The following is a 23,994-nucleotide window of genomic DNA, read 5'->3' on the forward strand; positions in this document are numbered from 1 at the left end:
CGGCCCGGCGCCCCTCAGTGCCTCCCGGACTCGTCGGCGGCGCGACGCCTCCCTCGCCACCGAGACATGCGTTGACCCGACACCCTCCCTGAGCCGCCGTACACATGGACAACTCTTGCCTCCTCGACCTCCTCATCAGGTGCTTCGCGATGACCGAGCCCGAGGACCTCAACTTCACCGCGTTCACCGACCTCTGCCGCCTCTGCTCGCTCAAGAGCGGCCCCCGGCTCCACATCTTCGACAAAGAGTCCGAGCAGAGGCAGATACTATTCAAGCTGAGGACCTGTCTGCCTACTATGGTGAGTGCCTTTTGTTCGCTCGAAGTCATTGTTGGCGTAGCTCCGTAAGTTTGTCCTTGACATTATTACGGGGAAATTCGAAACGATTCGCGTTCGTCCAGTGGACACTACGCCTTAGATACCGTTTCACGTTTTTTCTTGTAAAAATAAACCGCTTTAACCCGCTAACTTTAGTCGGAGCTAAAAATAAGATGTAAACATGGGTTGCGTTGGAAAAGTGCATTATAATGGGTAGCGCGGGCCGACCGTGGACCGCCGAGACGTAGCGGCTCGTAGACGCAGGCGCGCTACGCGGCCGCTACGACAACAACAACCGAACGATGCCCGACGTAGCACGAGTATAAGATACTGTACATTATTCGGATATAAAGTAGGACTAAGTACACAAATAATAAAAAAAGATTATAAATACATCAGGTAAAGCCAGCCTAAATACAGGCACAAAGATAAAGCAATGATAATGCAACACGATGTTATGCCGCGATATAAAAGAGAACAGTCCCCTTTGTGCGTTTACGACTGGCATAATGATTGACAAACGGAAATTACAGGCATTTTGTAGGACATTATCTGTGCCATTAATCTGGCGACGAATAAATTGTACAAAGGAATGAAAATGTCTACTTTTATAATCCTTAAGCTTTTAATAAATGTTTCTTTCTTTAATTTTGTAGAGTAAAATGTGACGGGGGACCTCGATGTCCTTAATAATTGTCTGTTGTTTCATGAAAGTAACTAGTAATTATGAATATTTCATGTGCTGATCAATTATTATAATTAATTAAGTTATGTTCGTGTATAAAACAATGCTGTATAAAGTAAAACATTATAGGATCAATAAAAGCTCATTACATGACTTTAGTGCGGGTAAATTAAGACCAAATAATAATAATCATTACAATATAACAATCAAAATAATAAAACACTATACAGGAAAAACTGGGGAAACGCGGCCTTATCGCTAAGAGCGATCTCTTCCAGACAACCTTCGGCTGCGGATATAATACACTTGTATGGCTGCAATTTGAATAGTCAAATCATATAAGAAGATAACATTTCAATTTATAATATTCAGTTAGTTTACGTATAGTAAGTACTTAAGTGTCGTCCAGCCAAGTACTACAGTTTTCCAGTTAAAACACCAACAGAAATAAAAATAATATGACAGAATACTACAAACACCCTAATAAAAGTCACGCGGCATTCTATATGATAACTTGTAAGCATTATCGCCTAGGGAATAACACTATACGGGGAAACATTCGATTGCTAGTGATGGACTGTTGTGACTCACTGTGATGGGTGACTCACTGAATGACCAGCCTGAGTGACGAAGATACAAGAATGTGTCATCTTTGAAATGTATAAATTGTTTGTGAAAGCTTTTATATTAATTAGACAAGTATAGGTTATTAAATCATCATCACTAATTTAATATTTCTTGTTGGTGTAGCATTCTTCATGCTCCTTTTTAGGGTAAAGTAGGGTAGTGGTTTCCGTTAAGCTTTCCGCCCCGCAGTACTCTGTCTGATGCGAGTGGAATGGCGCCTATTTCAAAGCCGTACTAGGACTCCTGTCCACCGCCTCTGAATAGTACTGACAGTTACTGCTACCCTTTGTCAAGTTCCAGGGTGCAGTGCCTGTGACGTGCCCCTTCCATCCTGCAACTAATTATAACTAAAAAAATATTTATTTTTTAAATTTTTATTTTTTTGTTATTTTTTTTTTATTTGTTTATTTTTTAATCATTTTATTTTTATTCCGTTAATATAAAAAAAAATGGAAATCTTATAATAACGTTTATCAAAACTATTATTTGTAATAATATTCCATCGCGTATTACTATTGAACTAGGGTTGATAACGCGATGACCTGTATTGATAGCATAGTCGAAATCGATTTTATCGAAACGGATAAACGTACTTTTACAATCGATAGTAAAGTTTCATTAGTATTTAAGATGCTATCTAGGATTTAATATTTGCAACTAAATATTTACCAGCAACCAACAAACATTACGCCTGCAGATTATTTACAAACAATGTAAATAACATAAGTAGACTATATAGTAGACTAATGCTACTACTACTATGACTACTGCACTACTATAATATACGTACTATAATTATACACGTATTTCATGTATTTCTACTATAATTATACGTACGATTACTAAACACAGGTTTCCCCTCAATTAACCGGAAGGGTATCAAATTGAAAAATGTTACAAATGAATCATGATAGGTTAGGCTATCTATCTATTATCTATTACTTATTGTTTTGTACTTTTAACTGCTTTAAGCAATATTATAAAATTATTATTAGATATTATTCTCGTTTTTACCTACTAAATGTGGTGCAAATGGAGGCGTGTACCTAAATAAAAATTCTATTCAGAGACGGGTGACAGGAGTTCTAGGACGCCTTTGAAATAGACTACTCTGGGCGCCATCTCACTCGCGTCATCACATATTATTGCGAAGCGAAAGGCAAGAGCGAAACCCCTGCACTATTTTTCCCTAAAAAGTACCATGGAGAATGCTACACCGTCAAGATCGTGGCTATTAAATTAATGATGAGGTAAATAAAAAATAATAATATGGTATAATACATCTCTCTTTCTCTCTCTCCTTGGCGTTTATTATTCCCATCTGATGGTGGGGTCTGCCTTCTTCGTACTTCTCTTCCACTTCGCTCTATCGGACGTGTCGTTCTCGGAGACATTGCACATACACAGGTCCTTTTTGACCACATCCGCCCATCTTGTTTTTGGTCGTCCTCTTGGTCTAAGCCCTGGTATAATACACCATATACATATAAGTATTTCAAAAATAACCAGCCTGTTGCACTAGGCACTGTTGTCAGGTTTAAACAAGATTGATTCACTAGAGTGAGTCATAGTCCCATCCCTATCGAAACAGATACGCGGCACGTGACGAGATAATCCCCATGTTTATCGTTCTGTTGCTCCCGGCTCGGAAAGCACGGTGTTTGGACAATACTAGAGCGGATTAGTGTCGTTGTGTTAGATGATATGTCCGGGAGTTTAACTGGTAGGATTTAATAGCTCGAGCGATTTATTTATGAATCGACCTTATATTTGTGGTCATTATATTATTTGTTTGTACTTAAGTATATTTTACATTGATTTAAAACAGTAAATGGTTCTAATTTCTGTAGACACCGTCTAATTTTATTTTAAGTTATAGGTGCTTATTACCTGTCATTTTCTTATCCGCCGAAAAGGAAAGGGACGGATGATTACTACGGAGTAGGTCTGGAATCAACACCAACTTAGTTGATAAAATAAGTTTAAAATTCTCTTGGGATTTAATAGCCAAGTATTTGCTAATTTTATTCATTCCGATATCCCTTGTTATTAGTTGTAACTTGAGTATTTAGAAGCTAAAATATCATCGTGGAGAGAGAGAGAAGAAAGAGGATAAAGGTTGTAAAGTCACTGACTCAGCTCAGCGACCTTAGTGTCATAGTCTTGTTGGTTCACAACCATGCTGTCTTAGTGAGATGTGGTCCTAATAGAGCCCTAAATTAACAGCAATTTGATAGATGATTGCCAAATAGCTACCTACTTAGTAATCCACCTATGTACCCTCTTCTTCTATCGTGTGGGTTGTGAGGTGGATTACCAACCCCATCAACCTTGGTGTCAGGGTTACACTATTGAGCCGCCAAAGGCCCCTGACATGGCTCATGTAATGACTACATAGAATGTACTAAACCTAAGGGAATCTCCAATTTCGACAATGTACGTATTTCTTTATATATAAATAAACTCACGACCGTACTCCTTAAGGGGGTGGACAGGTCCACAAGTCATCAGTAACAACTTGAAGCTACTGTTACGTACTCTTAAGTCTCGACAATTGGGTAGTTTTCTAGGTCAAAGATAAATTATGAAATTCTGAAAGTACTAAATAAATACAGATCTAACGGTGACAAAAAACGTTTTCTTTTTTCTATTTAAGTAACTTATTTATGAATTTTAATAAAGAAAAATTTAGTAAGTAATAAGTCCGACATTATCTCACGTTTTTCTATGACGTCACAGGTTGCTTTTTCCTACAAATTCCACAGTAATTTCGTGTTTTGACGTTTAATAAAAAGTAACTGATTTGACTAGTTGCAAACTACCATTATTGAAAATGATGTTAAAGGACACAATTCCTGTGTCGAATCATCAAACGTGTATCACACAAATCTAACTATAACATGTCCCTCCAGCAGATATCGAAGGACGACTTCCTGCCAAAGAAGATCTGCGAGCGATGTGTCACCAGACTGGAACAACTGTACGAGTGGCGACAGAGTTGTCTCAGCACAGACTCTGTGCTGAGGAACTACGCCGAGAGCATGCGGATTGTCACGTCTACCATCAATTTCCAGGTTAGTCTTTGACAACGATATACAGGGCGTTAGTGACATCGTAAGCAAAATAATATATTACGTAGATTAAGTAAATTAAATTCATCTTTTTTGGGGTTATGTATACGTTTTTACAATAAAATACCAGATAATATTTTAAATTTGTCAGAGAATAAATTTAAAGCTCACGTGAAGCTTACTTTATGTAAAAAAGCCTATTATAAGATTAATGATTACCTAAATGATAAAAATGTCTGGTATTAAATGTGTTCCTCTAGTTATTAAATAAGTAACTTGTAATGTACCCTCATTGATTTAAAAGATGTGTTGCTGTTGCAGTTTCTTGTCATTTCTTCTCCTCAGCCATAACACCTTGCGAAATGACGTACTTAAATTCAAAAATGTTACATTGACCTTCAACAAGTTTATCCATGATAATTACGTTGAATAAATGATTCTGATTCTGATTCTGATTCTAAAAGTGTGAAACGGAAAATAATTTTAAAAACACTAAAACTTTCACTTTTTTTCTTTTTTTGAGGGGAGGCCTGTGCCCAGCAGTGGTACGTATATAGGCTGTTTATGTTATGTAAAACTTTCATGAAAAGTATGTACTTGAAAATAATAAAAAAAAACATGAATTTTGTGACGAAAAATTCCACTTGATATTAACTCAGAATCATGGTCTGAATCATCCCCCTAAGTATTCGTTACGATGTCACTAACACCCTGTATAATACCGGAAAACTTTTTTTCCCTCTCCTTTACTTTTTTCTTTATTGCACAACAATGGCAATTTATTATTCATCAATGATTGCAAACAAACTAATGGCATATTACTAATAATAAGTATGGCCATTAGACACTTGATAAGACACGACGAATATATTAAAAACATCAGAGAATGGGAGACAGAAGGAAAGAGAGGAAGGGGAAGACCGAAAGGACTTAAGAAGAAAGAGTGCAACATCGTGTCTTATTTAAAGAGATCAAATAATTGGCCTTTGATAGACATGGATGGAGAATGTACCATCGATAAGAACGTGGCTCTTAAATTAATGATGATGACTAATAATAAGTAATAGTACCTAAGTAGTTTACTCATTATAAGCTCATCATCATCTCCTTAGCGTTGTCCCGTTTTAACACGTTCAGCTTACCCTAACCTGAAATATAAACAGGTCCTTTTTTACGGAAATACACTGTCTGTCTGGTCTCCCAACCCGAAGGAAAATCAGTCAAATACAAATCAGGTAACATACCCCGAAAACATGTCTTTTCTGTGGTTTTCCCATGAGTTTCAATCGTTTATTTTTTATTAATATTTTTTTGTTAATTTTCTATTTTATTTATTTATTTGTTTATTTTTTTAATATTTTAAGTCCTTTAACATAGAAAAATGGAAATATTATAATAACGTTTATCAAAACTATTAAGTATTTGTAATAATATTCCATCGCGTCTAAATTACTATTGAACTAGGGTTGATAACGCGATGACCTGTATTGATAGCATAGTCGAAATCGATTTTATCGAAACGGATAAACGTACTTTTACAATCGATAGTAAAGTTTCATTAGTATTTATATGCTTAATCGTTAACGAAAGATTCTATCTAGGATTTAATATTTGCAATTAAATATTTACCAAACCAAACATGCAAACAAATATAATGAAGTTGATAACACTCTAGGCAAATAGTTCGTTAATCTGTAATGTTGTATCGTGAACATCTATTATTATACCAACAACATAGATTAGAATTAATTTTTGCACTGCAAAGATTGTATGGAAGAATTTACTGCTATAAGTATGGCATAAAGTTACCTGTTGTGCCTGTCTTAGTTTTTGCTTGATTCTGTGTAATGTGTGCTTAATAAAGTATATTTATTATTATTATTATTTATATGTCGTTTCCATATCTTGGGCCTATGGAGTCCGGACTTTTGGAAGGCGTGCGTGGGTCCGAAACCAACACGAAGAAGCCCGTTAAGTCAATTTAATCTAAATGTATGCACTATGTTAGTACACCCAAAGATTGAATCCCCGGTTCGTGTAGGACTATTGCAGATTATTAATATCAGATATGCCAACTAGTATTGATATGGTATTGTTGTAACTGCCGTAGTTACTTATCATTCCACAGAATGAATCAAAACAAATGACAAGAGATCATCATCTTGTCGAACATCATAATATTCATTCTATTGAATTTCTGTTGATACTTATTCAATTGAATTCAAAATAATGTCTCGATCACGCATATTTTAAAAGAAGTTTTATTATATACAAGTAGATATATCAATATCTAACATGAAAATTAACTATGTTAAAGTTAAAAGTTGCGAAACAATGAAATTTCTACTCGTATTAACTTACCTGCATGATAACGGGCTTGTTGTCCAAGCAAATGTGCCTGTAATTTAAAAGTATTTTAATGATTTAAAATATTATTACATATAATTAATATAAATTATTTTGTAATTGAAAATGTTATACAACAATTGATTAATTAAAAAGTAAGTAAACATAAAAGGCGGAAACGGAAGTGAGAATTACGCGGATAACGAAACAAAAGAACGCAGAAAGGATTTGACTTGTTCCCCGACTTTCAAGGAGACGTTGGTTCTGGAGAGAATTGCGACGCAAATAAATAAATATTCGATAAAAATCACTCAATTACAGTGTTTTATCAAATGTAATTTACAGATAGATGCATTACGTATATTGCTACAAGATAAATGTAGGTAACTGAAAAATATGTAGGCAAGTAAGTATCCTAAGAAAGAAATGTCACATACATTTCCAGTTTCCACTCAAGGAGTCAAGGCCATACACGTTGTAAGTACACAAATAATAAATCTTTTACTAAATGAAATAACCCACGTCACGACTTATTTTAGTCCAACCCTCATTCAACTCTGATATAAAAATAGCCTCTGGTTCCCTTTATAAACTTTCCATCTTTTACCTACTTTTTATTTAACAAGGAAACCTTGCAAATATACAATCTTAATAATGTCACGAGAATTAACGTACTACTAATCAGTTATATACTCGTATAGGTATACTTACTCTTTATAATAATACACATAACACATACATAGATAGATAGATAAAATACTTTATTGAGCACAATGGACACAAAATACAGAGATAAGGACAACATATACAGAAAAGCACAACAGGCGGCATTATTGCTCATGCAGCAATTAGCCTATATACGTCCCACTGCTGGGCACAGGCCTCCTCTCAATCAACCGGAGGGGGTATGGAGCATACTCCACCACGCTGCTCCAATGCGGGTTGGTATAATAATAATAAAAGTTTATTTCGGATTTATAAAAAACATCCATATTTGTTAGTAACATTACAAACTTAAATCTAGTATTAGTAACAAATAAGGAAAAAACGTAAATATAACATATATATATACATGTATCTTTATAAATACGAAAATAATTTAAAACTAAACATATATATAAACATCGATTAATAATTTTACTTGATAATTGCTAAATAATCAGTTTTTAAACCTGTTTATGAAAATGTTCGCGTAGTGCGTAGCGCGTAGCATCACGAAAGGAAGCGTAGCAATAAAATAATTTATTTGTATTTGAAATATTATGTTATTCAGGCTTATTTGTAGCTCGTTCAACTGCATAAATGATAATGGTCGTGTATGTTTGTGTGTGTGTCATACAATGTAATAAACAACAAGTACTATTTCTACCTCTGTTGTTGTATTGACCTAATCATCCGATAAAAAAATGCTAATAGGAAGTCCCTGTCAAGCCACAAGAAAGTCTATCAGAATGCGTGTGTATCGCGTCGTAGAGGGTCGCTCTGAGATGCAGGCAGGGCCGGGACGCGGCCTCCTCGATCGATCCGCCGGCTATCGACCCGCCACCCACCACGTACCCTACAACAATCTCGACCTTATCCCACAAATACAACTACCAAATTCGCTCGCCTCACCAAACCAAAAGCCCACAATTCACGCACACAATTCCCAACTCAAACATAACGTTCAAAGACTCAATATCAAATGTCTACACTTCATCTTGTTGAGGATTGTAGTGTAATGAATTATAGACTCTAATGCGGTAGTTGGAAGGTTGTTGATGTGCGTCTCTCGGGGTGGCGCTCTACGCATGTCCGAGATCGTTTTGTTTTTAAGTACATAATTCGCCTGTATGGTAATCTGTACGGAGCAATGCAAATTGAATTACTCGCTCGCTCTGATTAATTACGCATCCTATTACAATATACTTTTGATCCTCTATGAAACGTTCTTTGTAACGATTCAATTTCAAAAAAAGAATTCGAAGCAAAAAAAAAACAATTTTCGAAGTTTCAGTTTTAAAACTCTTCTAGAACTCTTTTTTGGTATCGTTTAAAACAAAAGCGAAACTGGCGTTATAATGTTTTAAATTTAGAATTTGCGATGCCATTTTCACATTGTACTTTTTAGAACGGCTTTGCGAAGTGCAGGCTCACGCATCGCATTCGCAGCCAAGGTCGAAGGTGGCTCGTCACCCCCGGGGCACCGTTAACCCTGACCTAGGGGGTGAAGGATATTCCTACTACGTCCCCCCGCGCGGGGCCGCCCCCTGAAACCACATGCACTGAACATTCGGGCCTTCCCCACGCCGTCATGTGATACTAATAACAATAAATGCTGGGAAGAAAATACGCGGGAAGTTTTATGATGATTCATGAAACTTATGATGATTCATAAAACTTAGGAATGAAACTACTTACCTATATGTTAGAAAAACTTTTGAAAGTTAAATTTGGAAACATTTCCCCATCTCTAGATTTTCAACCAAGTAGATATTTTGAATGCGTAACGCAAATATAATGTGATTTCAATTTACATCCATAAAATCACACACATTTGCTTTCAATAGTTCATCAACATTCCAAAACGTGTACTTATCAAAGAGATTCCACTCACGTGTATAATTTAACTATGAAACTACGTCATGTTTCCACAAATTGGTATGAACAGTTCATTGCATTATTAAATATATCTATTTTTGGTAATCCGTGTTCAAAGCTGATTTATTTAAAACAACACTCGTAACTTTTCTAATGAAATCAAACATTACTTAACAATAAATACCTACGCGACACGACTCTCATGTGGTAAACTCGTCAACTTCTAAGAACTTAGGTTGCTATAGATTTATTTCTCTTATGTCTAGTAACTTAATTATACTAAAGTACCTTTTGAACGAAGAGGGTTTTTCTGTAAAGCGTTTTTGCCTCCCCAATCAGTGATCTCCCCAAGAGTTTCCCGTTTCGCCCTTCAGGTGCGTGAAGATGAAAGTGGATCGATGCACGACGGCTGCACTTAGTGCATGGTGTCTGAGACGGCCGCCCGCCTAAGACGGTGTCGACTCTCGGCTCTCCCCTCCGTACTATTAGACCTCCTGTCGGGTTATGCCGTCCTGGTACTTTCACTCGGGAGCACGTGTCGCGTATACGCAAGTTATTTGGGAAAGTTTGAGTTTTAAAGTTTTTTTTTATAATAACAAGTGAAATTACCTAATTTAGAAAAGTTTACTAACGTGAGAGTTACAAATTTCGATAATGTTTTCTATTGGACTCAACGCGTCGGAAAAGTGCAGTTATTAATAATAATAATTACATATCCAAGTTGATTTGAACTTATTAGAGTCGACATGAAGTTTGATTCGTTTCATAATCAAGTATGGGATTTTGATGTAAGTCTAAACATATATATAGTTAAGTACCTAATACGCAGTATTTACACCACTTTCCAAAATTTAAAGAAAAATAAGTATATTTATGTCGGAAGCATGTACCCAGCACAAGCACCATAGTTTTCACGCTAAATCTATGACTTATTAAGTAGTAAGTAGGGTTGAAATGGGAAAAAAACCCTTGCAGAAATGAAATAAACCTACCACAAATACTTTTGAGTGTTTCGTAGGTAAGTAAGTACATCTAAACCGTCCGCCTATCCGTCATTTAGCATAGTAAACAAACGCGCGGCAAACATTATCTATCTATGGTGCCACCCCATCTCTCGAATGCACCCCTACATTTGCTTTAATCAGTGCGTGAGTGATAACGACCCCCTTCACAAGACCTCTATCTTGAGGGGACTGACTCTTCAGACAATATTATTGCATATTTCTTGTTACATTCTCATTTGTAAGAAAGATATTAACAGAGTAAGAAGAGAGAGATAGAGAGATATTTATGTTTCTATTTATCGTTACCTGTTGCGAATTTGTAGCGGAACTTTTTGTTTTAAATTATTTAACCAGGGTTTTTATCTATATCATTTATGTATTTTGTTTTATCAATTTACGTAAGTTCGTATCTTTATTATTACTTATAAAGTAAATAAGTAGTGTTTTATTTATAAGATGTATTTGTTTTGTTTTTAATTGTGGTGATTAAATGTCTTTCTTGTTTTAGAACGTAGGTAAGTTATTTCATCTGTTAGTTTTTAGTTGATGTTCCAACTACCCCGATTGAGAATATAGTCGTGAGCTTATTATTTTTAACAATTGCAGTCCAATATCTCCTTAACATCATTGTTTAAATAAAAACTATTGTGCTTGGAAATCTCTGCTGGTTTTTTGCAAACATCACACGACCTGTCTAACTAAGAAAAACATGGAAATTATAATATTTTAAAAGTTTTGAAGCTTTACTGTGTTTCTTTAATTTGAAAACCGCTGGTGAAAATATGTATTTCGTCGTAGTCGAATGTATTTTGTGTATTGTAGATAAATCATGGTGTTGAAATGATAATTCATTTCACTTATACAACCTCACCTTTATATCATAACTATAAATCACAAATTCCAATAACGAACACCTAAGCCTATAAGTCATTGACCCTTACCCCTGATTTATATGAAAATCTGATTCCTTCCCTCGGTCAATGAACCTGCCGCGTGCCGAATTCGGGCAATTAAGCAGGGTTCCTTCTGTCCCGGAATGACGGGGAGCACTTTCCCCCGGCAATGCACTAGGGGTGGCCACCCTCCCCCGTCGAAGACATCCACCCGACACTAAGAATTGATGAATATTCCACCTTTTAATTCTCGAAACGGAAATGGAATTATTCCCAGTTGGAAATTGAATTATTTTTTCCCTATTCCGGGTATAATGTCCTTCTAAGTTGTCCTGTTTATACGTTTCCTTGAACAAAATTAAAGGAAATACGGATCATTTTCGATGTTTTCTTTTGTACTCGTGGAATTTTTCGTTGTACTTATTTATGTTACTCTCTTGATAAGTAATTATCCTATTTTATCTCAAATATATTATTATACTCAAACTTCAGAATACTAAATACGAGTTTACCACTATCGTTTCGTTATTGTAATGCGTTAGGTAATAGACCAAAAAGTATACGGCATAATCTACTAGAAGTTTTTATTACTTAACCTCAAAATTATTTCCATTTTCATATAAGTGCGAGTCTGAAACCTATCTCCGACAGTTGCTTCTCCGTCGAACGGTTCACCGTGAAAGGTTCTGTCGGTGAACCGTTCGACGGAGAAGCGACTGTCGGACGTAGGTTTCAGACTTTTGCACCTACATTCAACCTAAAAAGCAATCATCCCTCTGGAATTATCCCATATTTCACAGGTTCCGCTTACCTAACCTGAACATTTGACAGTTCCGGTTTTTAACAAAAGCGACTGCCTGTTTGATCTTCCAACCCGCGAAGGGAAAACGAGCCACAATACAGGATAGGTTAGGTCACATAGGAAAATAAATTTCTCGGGAATGTGGGTTTCCTCTCGATGGTTTCCTTCACCGCTGAGCACGTTATAAGAAAGATTCGAACCTCAAATTGAGAGGCAAGCGTTCTACCAACTGGGCAACCGGCTCCTACCTTAAAAGCAATGAAGGTATCAAATCAAACTGACAAGAACTTCACTCCTCTGTTGTCACAGGACGGCACGGTGAACATGGACAAGATGACGGAAGCGCAGAAAACAGCATACCTGGAAGCGCACGTGGCTGTCCAACAACACATGGCGCAAGCCGCGGCCGCCGCGCGCCGCGAACAACAACAACAAGCGCAGCAACAACAACAACAGCAGCAACAACAGGTACACTTCCTTCTTCATCTCTATTTCCCATCTTCGAATCAACTCTCGTAATGTTTTTTTGTGTTTCGTTTGATTCCTTCTATCCACTCCTCCTGACGTAAGTTATGTCAATCCGAATTATAATAACATAACATAAGCTCTCGACTATATCCCAAGAGGTACATCCATCGCAAGATGAACTAAGTACCCACACTTCACCGAATTTTCTGTTAGACTAGTAAAATGGAAATAGGAATCATCATAGGTGACATAAAATTCCGTGACTATTAGCAAAAAACGTACTTTATCTGTCAATGTGATAAATTTAGGTTTCCATTGATCGGGATGGTGTAAAATTAACTATGCTTTTCTATTTACAGCAACAGCAGCAGCAACAACAACAAGCTCAGCAACAGCAACAACAACAACAGCAGCAACAGCAGCAGCAGCACCAACAGCAGCAGCAGCAACAGCAGCAACAACAACAGCAGCAACAACAACAGCAGCAACAACAACAGCAACAACATCAACAGCAACAAACGACAACTAACAATAATGCAAATAGACATCATCAGGAAATGCAAGTAAGTTCAATGTGTCCATATTCTGTTGGAAAAAAACAGTTTTAGTTAGAATATCATAATTACTTATCATGCAACGACGATTCGACTGGAAAGATGAAGCATTTTCAAATTTAGATGTCTTCCACCGCCTTTTGTTTTAAACAGCATAAAGTTAGGATACTCACGATTGATTCGAAAAGCTCTCCATATAGATTTCAATTTCCAGCAAGCTCAAAACAACAGCAACGCCCACCAAGGCCACCCTTCTCCACCGACGGTGAGCTCCACCCAACACCACTACGCCACCATCAACTCTCCCATCAAGGTACCACAAGTGAGCTCCAGTACTGGTGGACCTGATAGCACGTTCACTGTCCCCGATGATGTTGGCATGGGCTTCGAAGGCGGCGTTAGAGTACTGCAAAGTCTTGGTAATTGGTAAGTGGGATGATTACATTTTATCGTCACATTCAGATGCAAATGATTGTTTACTTTGCGTGTTTTGTTTTCTCTTTGGTATACGATGGTTTTCCGTTGGCTTCAGCCACAACATAATTTGATTCTGTTATACTTTCGTAGCGGTTAGTGTCCGTAGTTATTAAGTAAGTATATTACTTAGTACTACTGTACTACTACTACTATCGTGTGGGTTGTGAGGTGGATTACCAACCAAGTATTTTACTTAGTGACATTGTAACGAATACTAAGGGGGATGATTCAGACCATGATTCTGAGTTAATATCAAATGGAATTTTCCGTCGCAAAGTTCAGATTTTTTTTAGTACTTTTGAATTTTATCCTTTTGCGACAGAAAATTCCACTAGATACCAACTTAGAATCATGGTCTGAATCATCCCTGAAAGTTTTCGTTACGATGTCTCAAACACCCTGTATTATTAAATATTTCATTGCCTACTTTGTTATGTAATTATGCATTCAGTCATTTGCCATTGATGAACTTCTTTTAAATATCTATCAGGCCAAACAATTAGACAACCCGTTAGCACCTAACCTAAGTATAGACTTTTCTGTTTGTTTCTCATATATACTTAATTAACTCTACCAGGTCACCAGAAGTAACGAACAACATCCCACGCCCAAACCTGATTCCATTCACGGAGCCGTACGCGGAGGGAGGGTCCATGCACCCCGGGACCCGGTTGAAGGCTCTACAGGGCACCGTGGTGAGGAAACATCCCGCCATCAAACCTACTAGCTCCACCAATGAGGGGATACCGACTGGTAAGATTTATATTGACATTTAGTCAAAAATTTCATTCAAATTCAAATTCAAAAATATCTTTATTCAGTAGGTAACATAGTTACACTTTGAATCGTCAATTTTACATAACGAACGTCTCATCCGCCTAAAACTACTGCAGCTTCTCACAACCTGTATAGCCTTTTTTCAATTCAAGCTCAATATACACTTAATGAAGGACTTTCCCGGTCACCTTCCCCAAAAGAAATATAGATGACGATGACACCTTCAACGTGATAATAATAATTAAGTACTTACCTATTTTTCCATTGCTCGGTTACATAATTATTCAAAAATATAATGCAATGGCAGAGGCATATTTGGTTCAGATATATATAAGTAGAATTATGTTGCTACCTCTTTATTAACCTTCTCTTTATTTTGGTCAGAATAATAATGGGAGGAAGATCAAGATGTGTTGTGCCTGGGTGTAGTATCAAGGGTCACCATTTATACCCAAAACAAAGATAAAAAGTGCATAACATGTCTTTTATCCATGAAGTTAGAAGGTTAAACGAAGGCATCGTTGTACAGCGCCATCTATATTTTTGTTGGGGAACGTGGTTTGATAAGTTTCTCATCATGGAGGCGATATGATATCGGTCCGGAAATGCAATATTTTGAGATTATGAATCTGTTCAAATAGAGAACGGTACTACGCGGTTCCATACCCCTGCTTCCTGCCCCGGAAAGCTCCCGGTACCGGTACTAGCTATGTGTTCTTTGGCATTTAGCGCATAAAATCTACAGGATGTTAGTGACATCGTAACGCAAAAGTATGGAACAGAAAATAATTTTAAAAAACACTAATATTTTCATGAATTTTCCGACAAGAAAATCCACTTGAAGTCAACTCAGAATCATGGTCCGAATCATCCCCCTCAGTATTAATCCTAACACCCTATCTACTTGTATGGCTACTTGTATGTACTTGTACAGGATGTAAGTGACATCGTAACAAAACACAAAAGGATGTATCAATTTTGCGACGGAAAATGCCACTTGATATTAACTCAGAATCATGGTCTGAATCATCCTGTTCAGTATTCGTTATGATGTCACTAACACCCTGTATAATAACTATGTATACCTAAACTACTGCTATGTTACAGGTAGCAAAGCATTTGAATGCACAGTGTGCGGGAAGGGGCTAGCACGTAAAGACAAATTGACGATACATATGCGAATACACACAGGTAAGTTACATTAAAAGTAGTTTCAGAACGGCTCTACCTGTTGACCTTTTCAAAGGCAAAGACAATCAATGAAATACCTTAATGTCTACCAACAGTTTTACTAACTTGGTTTCCACAGCATAATGGGATTCTGCTTTTTTTTGGTAAATATTATACTTTGACTATAATTTTCAGGGGAAAAGCCATATGTATGTGAGGTATGCAACAAAGCGTTCGCTCGGAGAGATAAACTCGTGTTACATATGAACAAACTGAAACACATCACACCATCTAACATAGCGCCTCTGGGGAAACGAACCATCTCAATACCACGTAAGTTATTTTATTATACAGAGTCGTCTTAAGTAAAAATTTTAATAAACTTTTCTCTTATTCTGTAGAATCCGAAAGAAAGTAAAGTCAAAATAATAATAGACTTTATTCCGTCAGCACACATATACTTAATCATCTTGTGGAATTCTCTAATGAAATTCGAAATGTTTACCCCTGCTTATATTTTACGTCTCTATTTCATATTAAATAGTATGCCCAGGTAAAGAACAGTATTTAAGCAGGTCACCATACTTTTTTGACCTTTACTTCAATTTCAACAGAAATACAATCAGAACACCAACAAATTTCGGCATCGTTGAAATTGGACGATGTGAAGCCACAGCTAACGAAACAGGAAGACACGAAGCCGAGTCAGGCAGAGATCGCGGCCGCAGCGCAACAACAACAACAGCAGCAGCAGCAGCAACAACAACAGCAACAACAACAACAGCATTCTCACCCGCAGCCCATCCAAGTGTGCCAGGTACCCGGCCACAGCTTTACGGTAAATCCTGAACAAGATTCGAGCATGCGTTCGTAGTGGCACGCCGGTAATTTTTTCCTATCTTTTTCAGTTTTTTTATGGAACGAGTCGTTTTTTTTTATTTTAAATGTATTACATGAGTATATTATATTTATGTCTTTTTAGATCTGTTACTTTTCTAAGTAGGTACTTACTTACCTATCTACTTCGTGTTAATGATACTTTGGATCAATCTTTTTTTGTTTAGGCTCTCCTTTCTTTAGCTACTTTATTATTATTGCATTCTGAGTTCGTAAACAAATATTTACTTTCCCTTAGGTCTATTTCGGTTTCGTTTATCTAAATGTGCGTGTATTGTTTTAAACTAGTGTAGACCGTCGTTGTATGGCTATTGTAAATATGGTTAAATAATAATACGTATATTTTACCCAATTAATAAAACTAAACATAAAAATGGGACTAAAACTTAAAACTGTGAAGATAATTCAATTTTTGAATTTCAAACAGGAAAAATAGTAGATTTATTCCCAAAATTCGAAGCTAAAATTCAAACTGACATGTTTTTAGAACACGAACCTAGTCCACACAAGTGCGACGACGGCGGCGGTGGCGGCCGCAACAGCCGGTATGGTGGTCTCGTGGTCATGTGAGCTGTGTGGTAGACTGTTCGCAACTAGGGACGAGTGGAGCGCCCATGCCAAATCACATTTACCTGATAACAAGCTGCTTCAGGATAAGATGCAGCAAACGCAACATCAGGTAAGTCAATGTCAAAAATATACCTTTATTTTTCAGTATTTTTTTAAATCTTCGTTGTAATTCTCATTACGTGAAGAATTGGCTATTACACGACTAGGTTCAAGATAATTTATGAAATTCTGATTACTAAATAAAGACTTTCTATTTAACTAGCATTTTAATCAAGAAAAACGTAAAATAAGTAATAAGACCGACATTTTATCACGTTTTTCTATGACGTCACAGTGTGCTTTTTCATACAAATTCCATAGTAATTTCGTGTTTTGACGTTGAGTAAAAAGTAACTGATTTGACTAGTTGGAAACTAGCCTTAAGAGATGGCTAAAAGAGAAAACATGTTGTGGTGACCCTAACAAAAGCAAAAGGAGGGCGGGAAGATGACGTCCCTCGAAGTGGCTCCTTACTTCCCGAATTTTTATTTGAAGTGCAAAAAAAGAACTAATATTCTAAAGATTCTAAAGGTCGAAAACTTATAATCAGATTTTTGTCGATCGATAGAATCTTGAATATATTTTTTTTTTTATTACAGCAACAAGAAAAAGTCCACTTATCGAATCAGGAGAAGCTGCAGCTGTTGCACCATCACAACCAGAACCAGCAGATCCTGAACGGGCATGGGATAGCGACCGCCTCCGTGTCGACAGCGACCGTCGTCAACGAGGGAGGCGGCGCGTACTTCACGCACGGGCACACACACTACGCGCCGGAGAGGCAACACACTCACGCGCACCACCTCTGCCTCATGTGCCGCCAGGAGTTCGCCGGCAAAGCAGAGTTCATGTTCCACGTCCGAGGACACTTCGAAGGTAAAAACGACAACTACAATACAACATACATAAATTCACGCCCGTAATCCTTAATGGGGTGGGCAGAACCACAACTAATCAAAGAAAATTTGCAGCCACTGTTGATACGATTTCTTAAGAAGGATATAAACAACCTAATAGTGACCCGGACCAAGCTTACTATAATATTATAATTTATGTGAAAATTTGTGTGTAAAACTACCGAATGGATTTTAAACTTTACAATAATGTAGCTTATTCATCAGAATAACACAATTTATAAAGATATTGTGTGAATTGTCAAAAATGTGACGATAAGTGTCAAGTAAGTAGGAAAAAATCTACCATCTGCGAGCAATTGTGGCGTGTTGTGACAAAACCAATAAAATTACCCACAAAACATAACTAGCATGAATATCATATAAAGACAACTCTACAACTAACATACAAAACAAGCTCACAGATATATGAAAGAAACGTTGATTATATAGAAACACCACAGTGACAAATATAAAACAAAACACGGAATAACACATAACTTACAATCAAAATACGTAATAAAAAAAACTTACTTACACAAGAAAGTACAAATAAATAGACCATCGCTAAGTACCAGCGTCACCGAGCTTTATTAGACCAACACGATAGGTAGTACGCGCTATAACCTATTACAGTTAATGTATGATATGATAACCAACTGTGTTAGTGAAAATTGAAAACCACATTACTACAGTGATCTTTTCTTAAAGAACCAATCAAACTTCTAAACTTTTTTCGTTTTAAATAAATATGTTTTATTTATGACACAGGTAAAGTGAGCGACATCGCCGCTGCCGACGTGTTAGCCAGATCCCTCGTGGACAACTCTGGCCTATGTACCTGAGTCGCAGCCGCGCCTGTCAGCGCGTACCAGACGGACTGCGGGAAAGTGCTCCAAGATGACACCATCATGCTCAAATTCTGAGACTGGAGTGGCGTGGAGTGCTCCAAGCATAACAGTGACAGTGCCAGCGGCGAAAATGTGTATACGAATAGTTTAGACTGGATGCATTACGACGGTAACGGTCAGTGAAATCGCTATCAAGTTCCAAAATAATAAGAAAGTATTTTTAAATTCTGTGTTGGGCTCAGAACGCACTGCATCCGATCATAATTCGTGAAAATTCGTTCCGAATTGGGCGTAGGGAATTGGTTGTATAGTTCAGCACTAGATCCGATTACTTACTTAAAGTAGTTTTTTATGCGTCTTTCTCGGATTCGGATCGGATGAATTGCGTAACCGCTCTTAGGTTAGTATACATATTTTTGTCGTAGATTGACAAATTACAGGGATTTAGTTTCTACGCTTTTTTCGTTACCAATAAATGTAAATCGAAAGAAAGAGGTCGAAAGTCCAATAGTTTCCTGAAAAACTCAATATCTAGTTTCGTAGCTCGCAGTAATTGATTGAACTTAGATATTTTTATATCATTTAAATGCAGAAACGAATAATTATTCAAACTACCGATAAAAATATTCTTAGATTACTGATTATTCGTGATTTGACATCAATCTAGTTTTAGCTTAATGTTAATTTTACTAAACATAGCAAGACCATATTGTACATTGTGTAAATATTACTGAAAGCTTTTGTAATTTTTTTTTTTTTTTTTTTTTTTTTTTGACGTGACTTATTGTAGATTTGCCGCAGATGGCATTAACTACTTGGCCGGACAAATGGGGAGCGCTGAAGGCTCTCACCCGGTACAACGTTTAAGACAACAGGCCTGAGGGTGCCCAGTTGGGCGCGAACCTCGGCTCAGGGCGTCGTCTGAGAGGAAAAATATTTGAAAGAATTAATCGACCCTAGTGGGTCGATAGCGATAAGCGCTGAATGAGGGAAATCGTCGACCACGCCGGCGGGGTCGGTATCGGGGTCCTGAAGTGTTTGGTGTCGCGAGCTGATTGGCTGCCTCTATGGCTAGAGTAATCGGGTCGTCGGGATCGTATATTACGTCCTTCGGACGCCGATACTTGAAAGCTTTTGTAAGTGTTCATAGTTTTTCCAATTAGTAATGCTAGAGAAATGTGTTTTATAAAATTTAAATGTTTATTAGAATCCGAATAACTTCGCTTTAACTATCTTTAGTAAGTATAAAATAAGGCAAAAAGGATGAGTGATTCTAGTCATTGTGTAATCTAGTCCTAATAGACAAATGTCTATATCGAGTCATTAAAAGTGTATAGTATTTTTGTATGTAAATATAGGACAGTTTCGTAACAGAAGATAATTATTATAATTTTATATTAAATAACGCATAGCGTTCTTTAAGTTCTATATTTAAGCAATATTCAGGTGTGCTTTTATTGTTATTCGATACTTTGTAAAACAATCCAAAGAATCCGTTAATTTACGTAAATAATGGGGTGAATAAATAAACATCTTATACCTATGTAAGCAGGTAGCTATAGAGTTTATTGGAAATGGAAATATGACAACAAACTACATTAGATAGGTATAATTACGTAAATAAACATATTATATAATAAAAATAACTGAATGATATCAACGAAATAAATACCTACTACAAAGAATCGAAATGTAATAAAACATCACTTTATTTTATTGTACATAAATACATAACAAATTATTTTGGCAAGTCATAATGAAGCTTCCAGGTTACAATTATTATTATTACAATAATATCTATAAGGATCATCGAACCGACAATTGTTTCGTCATATTTTTATCAGGTTTATTTTGATAACATTGTGTAGGTTAGGTACATTTGAATGAGCACGTAAAAATATGATAATTGATTATTGAAAGGTAAGATTAGGTATATTGATACGCGCATTATGATATTTACATACATTTTATTTTATGAAATTCATAAACAGCAATTCGAATTGAAATGCACTGAACTGTCTTTTCTAAACGTAAACATATAGCATCAGGACTGTATCCCCGAAAGGGTGTGCAGAGCCGTATAAAATATATACACCCACTCACAACAAACTATGGCTCACCTTTTGTGCTGTCCTAAGTGCCCTAACACCTGCACTATTAAAGACCTTTACGAAGCCACTGACAATGCCGTAAGCGTGGCCAATTATTGGTCAGCAAAAATTTAGTTTCGATCGCCATCGACTCGCAAAGAAGAAGATCACTAATTTAAGAGCCACGCTCTTGCCGGTGTAGCATTCTCCACGCTACTTTTTAAAAAATAGGGCAGTGGTTTCCCTCTTGCCTTCCGCCCCACCCAATCAACAAAAACATAATGAATTTATTGTGTATAAAGTACACAATTGAATACATTTAGCATCAGAAATAAGGTACAAGGTAGGTTACTGGTGTCTAAACTAGGGTCTGGCTGTGTTCCAGAATATAAATATAATAAATATTAGGTACTTACCTACTTACTGAACACTAACAAGGGAAAATAAAAAATTAACAACAATAAAATTCAAAAGTAAAAGAGAAGCATTTTTGACTGATACTTTATTGAAGATCATAACAATAACAATCTTAACCACATTATTTTTTTACTCTGTCTTTTTTTACCTATCAGTTTAACTATTATTAAAATTCGATACATTTGTCGGTTTGATATTAATAATAGTAATTAATACATCTATATAGGATCATGAGATGATCTCAACCCGTACGGTGGCCATATTTACTTAGTCATCTGCTAGATTAGAATATTGTATTGCTTAGCTTTGCTGGACTTTAATATACTTTATTAAAGTGGATTTAGTTAATAATAAATGCAATCCAATCGTAACTACGTTAATACCCACACAAAAATGAACTTAAGCTTACTTCATGATGTTTCTTTAGAATATTTTCAAGAATTATTCCGCCATTTTCCTTTTCAATGAGATTAAAAAGGGCTCAAGGTTGTTAAAATAATACTTACCTATTGGACATTTTAGAAACTCAGGACTTATTGTAACTAAAAGGCAATTTCAATGGTTTTGCCTTGTCAAACTGCGATGTAGTAGTAAATCCAATAGCACAGAGGTGTCAAGTATACTCACATATACTTACACAAATACAAACTTGCAGCAGGTGAAGCTTAAAGTCTAAATAAGTAGTTAATTTATGTGTTTAATTTTATTCTCTCGCTGCGTTGTAGAGTAAAATGCGATATTTTTTCCACTGTATAGTGGTACTACAGCGTGGAAAATGATCTTTTTCAAGAAAGTAATGTTACGAGGTTTTCACTCTACAGTATCGTTATGCAACAATGAAATATTTCTGGTCGGTGTGTACTTGTGTAGGTTTTGGGTAGGTAAGACGTCTTATTTTCTTGATGTTACCAACAGTACAAATTTTACTTATTTTTCTATAACATCAACTCAAAAAAAATAAAATCAATATTGATAATTGACATTTATTTACATTGCGCTCATACTTTTATGTGCGCAATACAAACAAATGCTTTTTAGATGAATTAGGTACTTATGTGACCTTTTTAGGCACCCTGGGAAGATTGGCTTTTGTTTTTTTTTTGACATTTTAATTCAAGGGGCATTTAAATCTCGTATCAAGTCTTATTTAAAGTAAAAAATGAAAAGATGAGTATAATGCTCGCGTTGAACTCTTTTGTATTGAAAAATAATTTTAGATAAGTAATGGGATAAAAACATATAAATTGTACCAGTTACTTCACTTCAAATTGTTTTTCGCTACATAGTAACATATTATACATCAATGACCGGACCAATGCGGAGAGCTAAGGAAAGAGTACAGTGCGCAGTGTCATCGTGTAAGAATCGCTTAATTGTTTTAGTATTTGCGTTGATAAACCCAAAAGACAAGACTTATATTATATGCAATAATGCTTTATGATTTATATTACAAGTATGATGGCAATAAAACTATAATAAGCCAAGGACGATTTGCAAATGTAAAGATAAAATAATTTAAGGGGGTGTATAAAGGCCATATTGAAGTGATTCATGTAAAAAAGTACCTATATTGCTATTTGACATTAATTTGCATTGTTGGCAACGTCTAAAACATAAGACAATGGGATAGGTTTAAGGTGGTTCCTTTTACGGTTCACATTTAAACGATGGAAAGAAGTTTACTAAAATCTCATTTAAATATTATCATAAGTAATGAAAAACGTAAAGGTCTGTTTTTTAGAAAACTACAATTAAAACTTCAAGAAAATCTCACATCATACATCGAAAATTTTTGAAACCTTCATTCTAAAATATTCTACGACTAATTCTACGTCTTTGTTCTTAAAAGTAAATTTACTATTTCCATAATTTACATGTAAACTCTAAAAGGAAAGATTTAGCCCTAAGGCAAATCAGAGCACGATGGAAGTTACAAAGAGTAGGTTTTAAGAGAGATGAATCAATACCTAATATATTATTATATTGTGGAAGGTTGGTTAGGTGGTGAGGACCATAGGTGGGACATGATTGCAATACAAGTACTATACTTACCTTGTTTAGTGTTACATAGAGTAGTTGTAGAAATAGCTTCAGATTAATCGACTGTTATAATAAGACAGTTTCTGAAAAAGAAAATTTTCATGTATGACGTACTATTTATTTACTATTTATGTGCTCAAAAATTTCATCCGCCAAGGCATATTTTGTAAAAATAATTTGAGTTATGCATTATATGAGAGATATATATTTGTACTTTATAAGCATAATGTTTTACCGACGTCATCTTTTTTAAAAGTTATTCAAGAGATATAATTGATTGACCGCCGCACCTTACCAATAACATATTATGTTTAACTATTTGACAGCAGCTGTCAAATATATATACATGTTCACTGCTTTTTATTTTTTTATTGGTAAGACGGTAAGTAAGTATATAGTACTTAAAGTTGCTTCCGGATTACAATT

General features: G+C 36.0%; 1 protein-coding gene across 1 annotated transcript; it reads left to right on the forward strand.

Moving 5' to 3' along the window:
* Window positions 1–104: 104 nt before the first annotated feature.
* LOC126368393 (uncharacterized) lies at window positions 105–19,190 on the forward strand. The gene is made up of 12 exons (XM_050012361.1): window positions 105–299; window positions 4,542–4,703; window positions 12,635–12,793; window positions 13,153–13,356; window positions 13,562–13,773; window positions 14,402–14,577; window positions 15,709–15,792; window positions 15,967–16,104; window positions 16,386–16,609; window positions 17,156–17,347; window positions 17,877–18,153; window positions 18,942–19,190. Exons 1-12 carry the CDS (start codon window positions 105–107, stop codon window positions 19,013–19,015), a joined length of 2,097 nt encoding a protein of 698 aa, XP_049868318.1. The 3' UTR covers window positions 19,016–19,190.
* Window positions 19,191–23,994: the final 4,804 nt, after the last annotated feature.

The sequence above is a fragment of the Pectinophora gossypiella genome, chromosome 7, assembly GCF_024362695.1.
Source record: "Pectinophora gossypiella chromosome 7, ilPecGoss1.1, whole genome shotgun sequence".
NCBI lineage: Eukaryota > Metazoa > Arthropoda > Insecta > Lepidoptera > Gelechiidae > Pectinophora > Pectinophora gossypiella.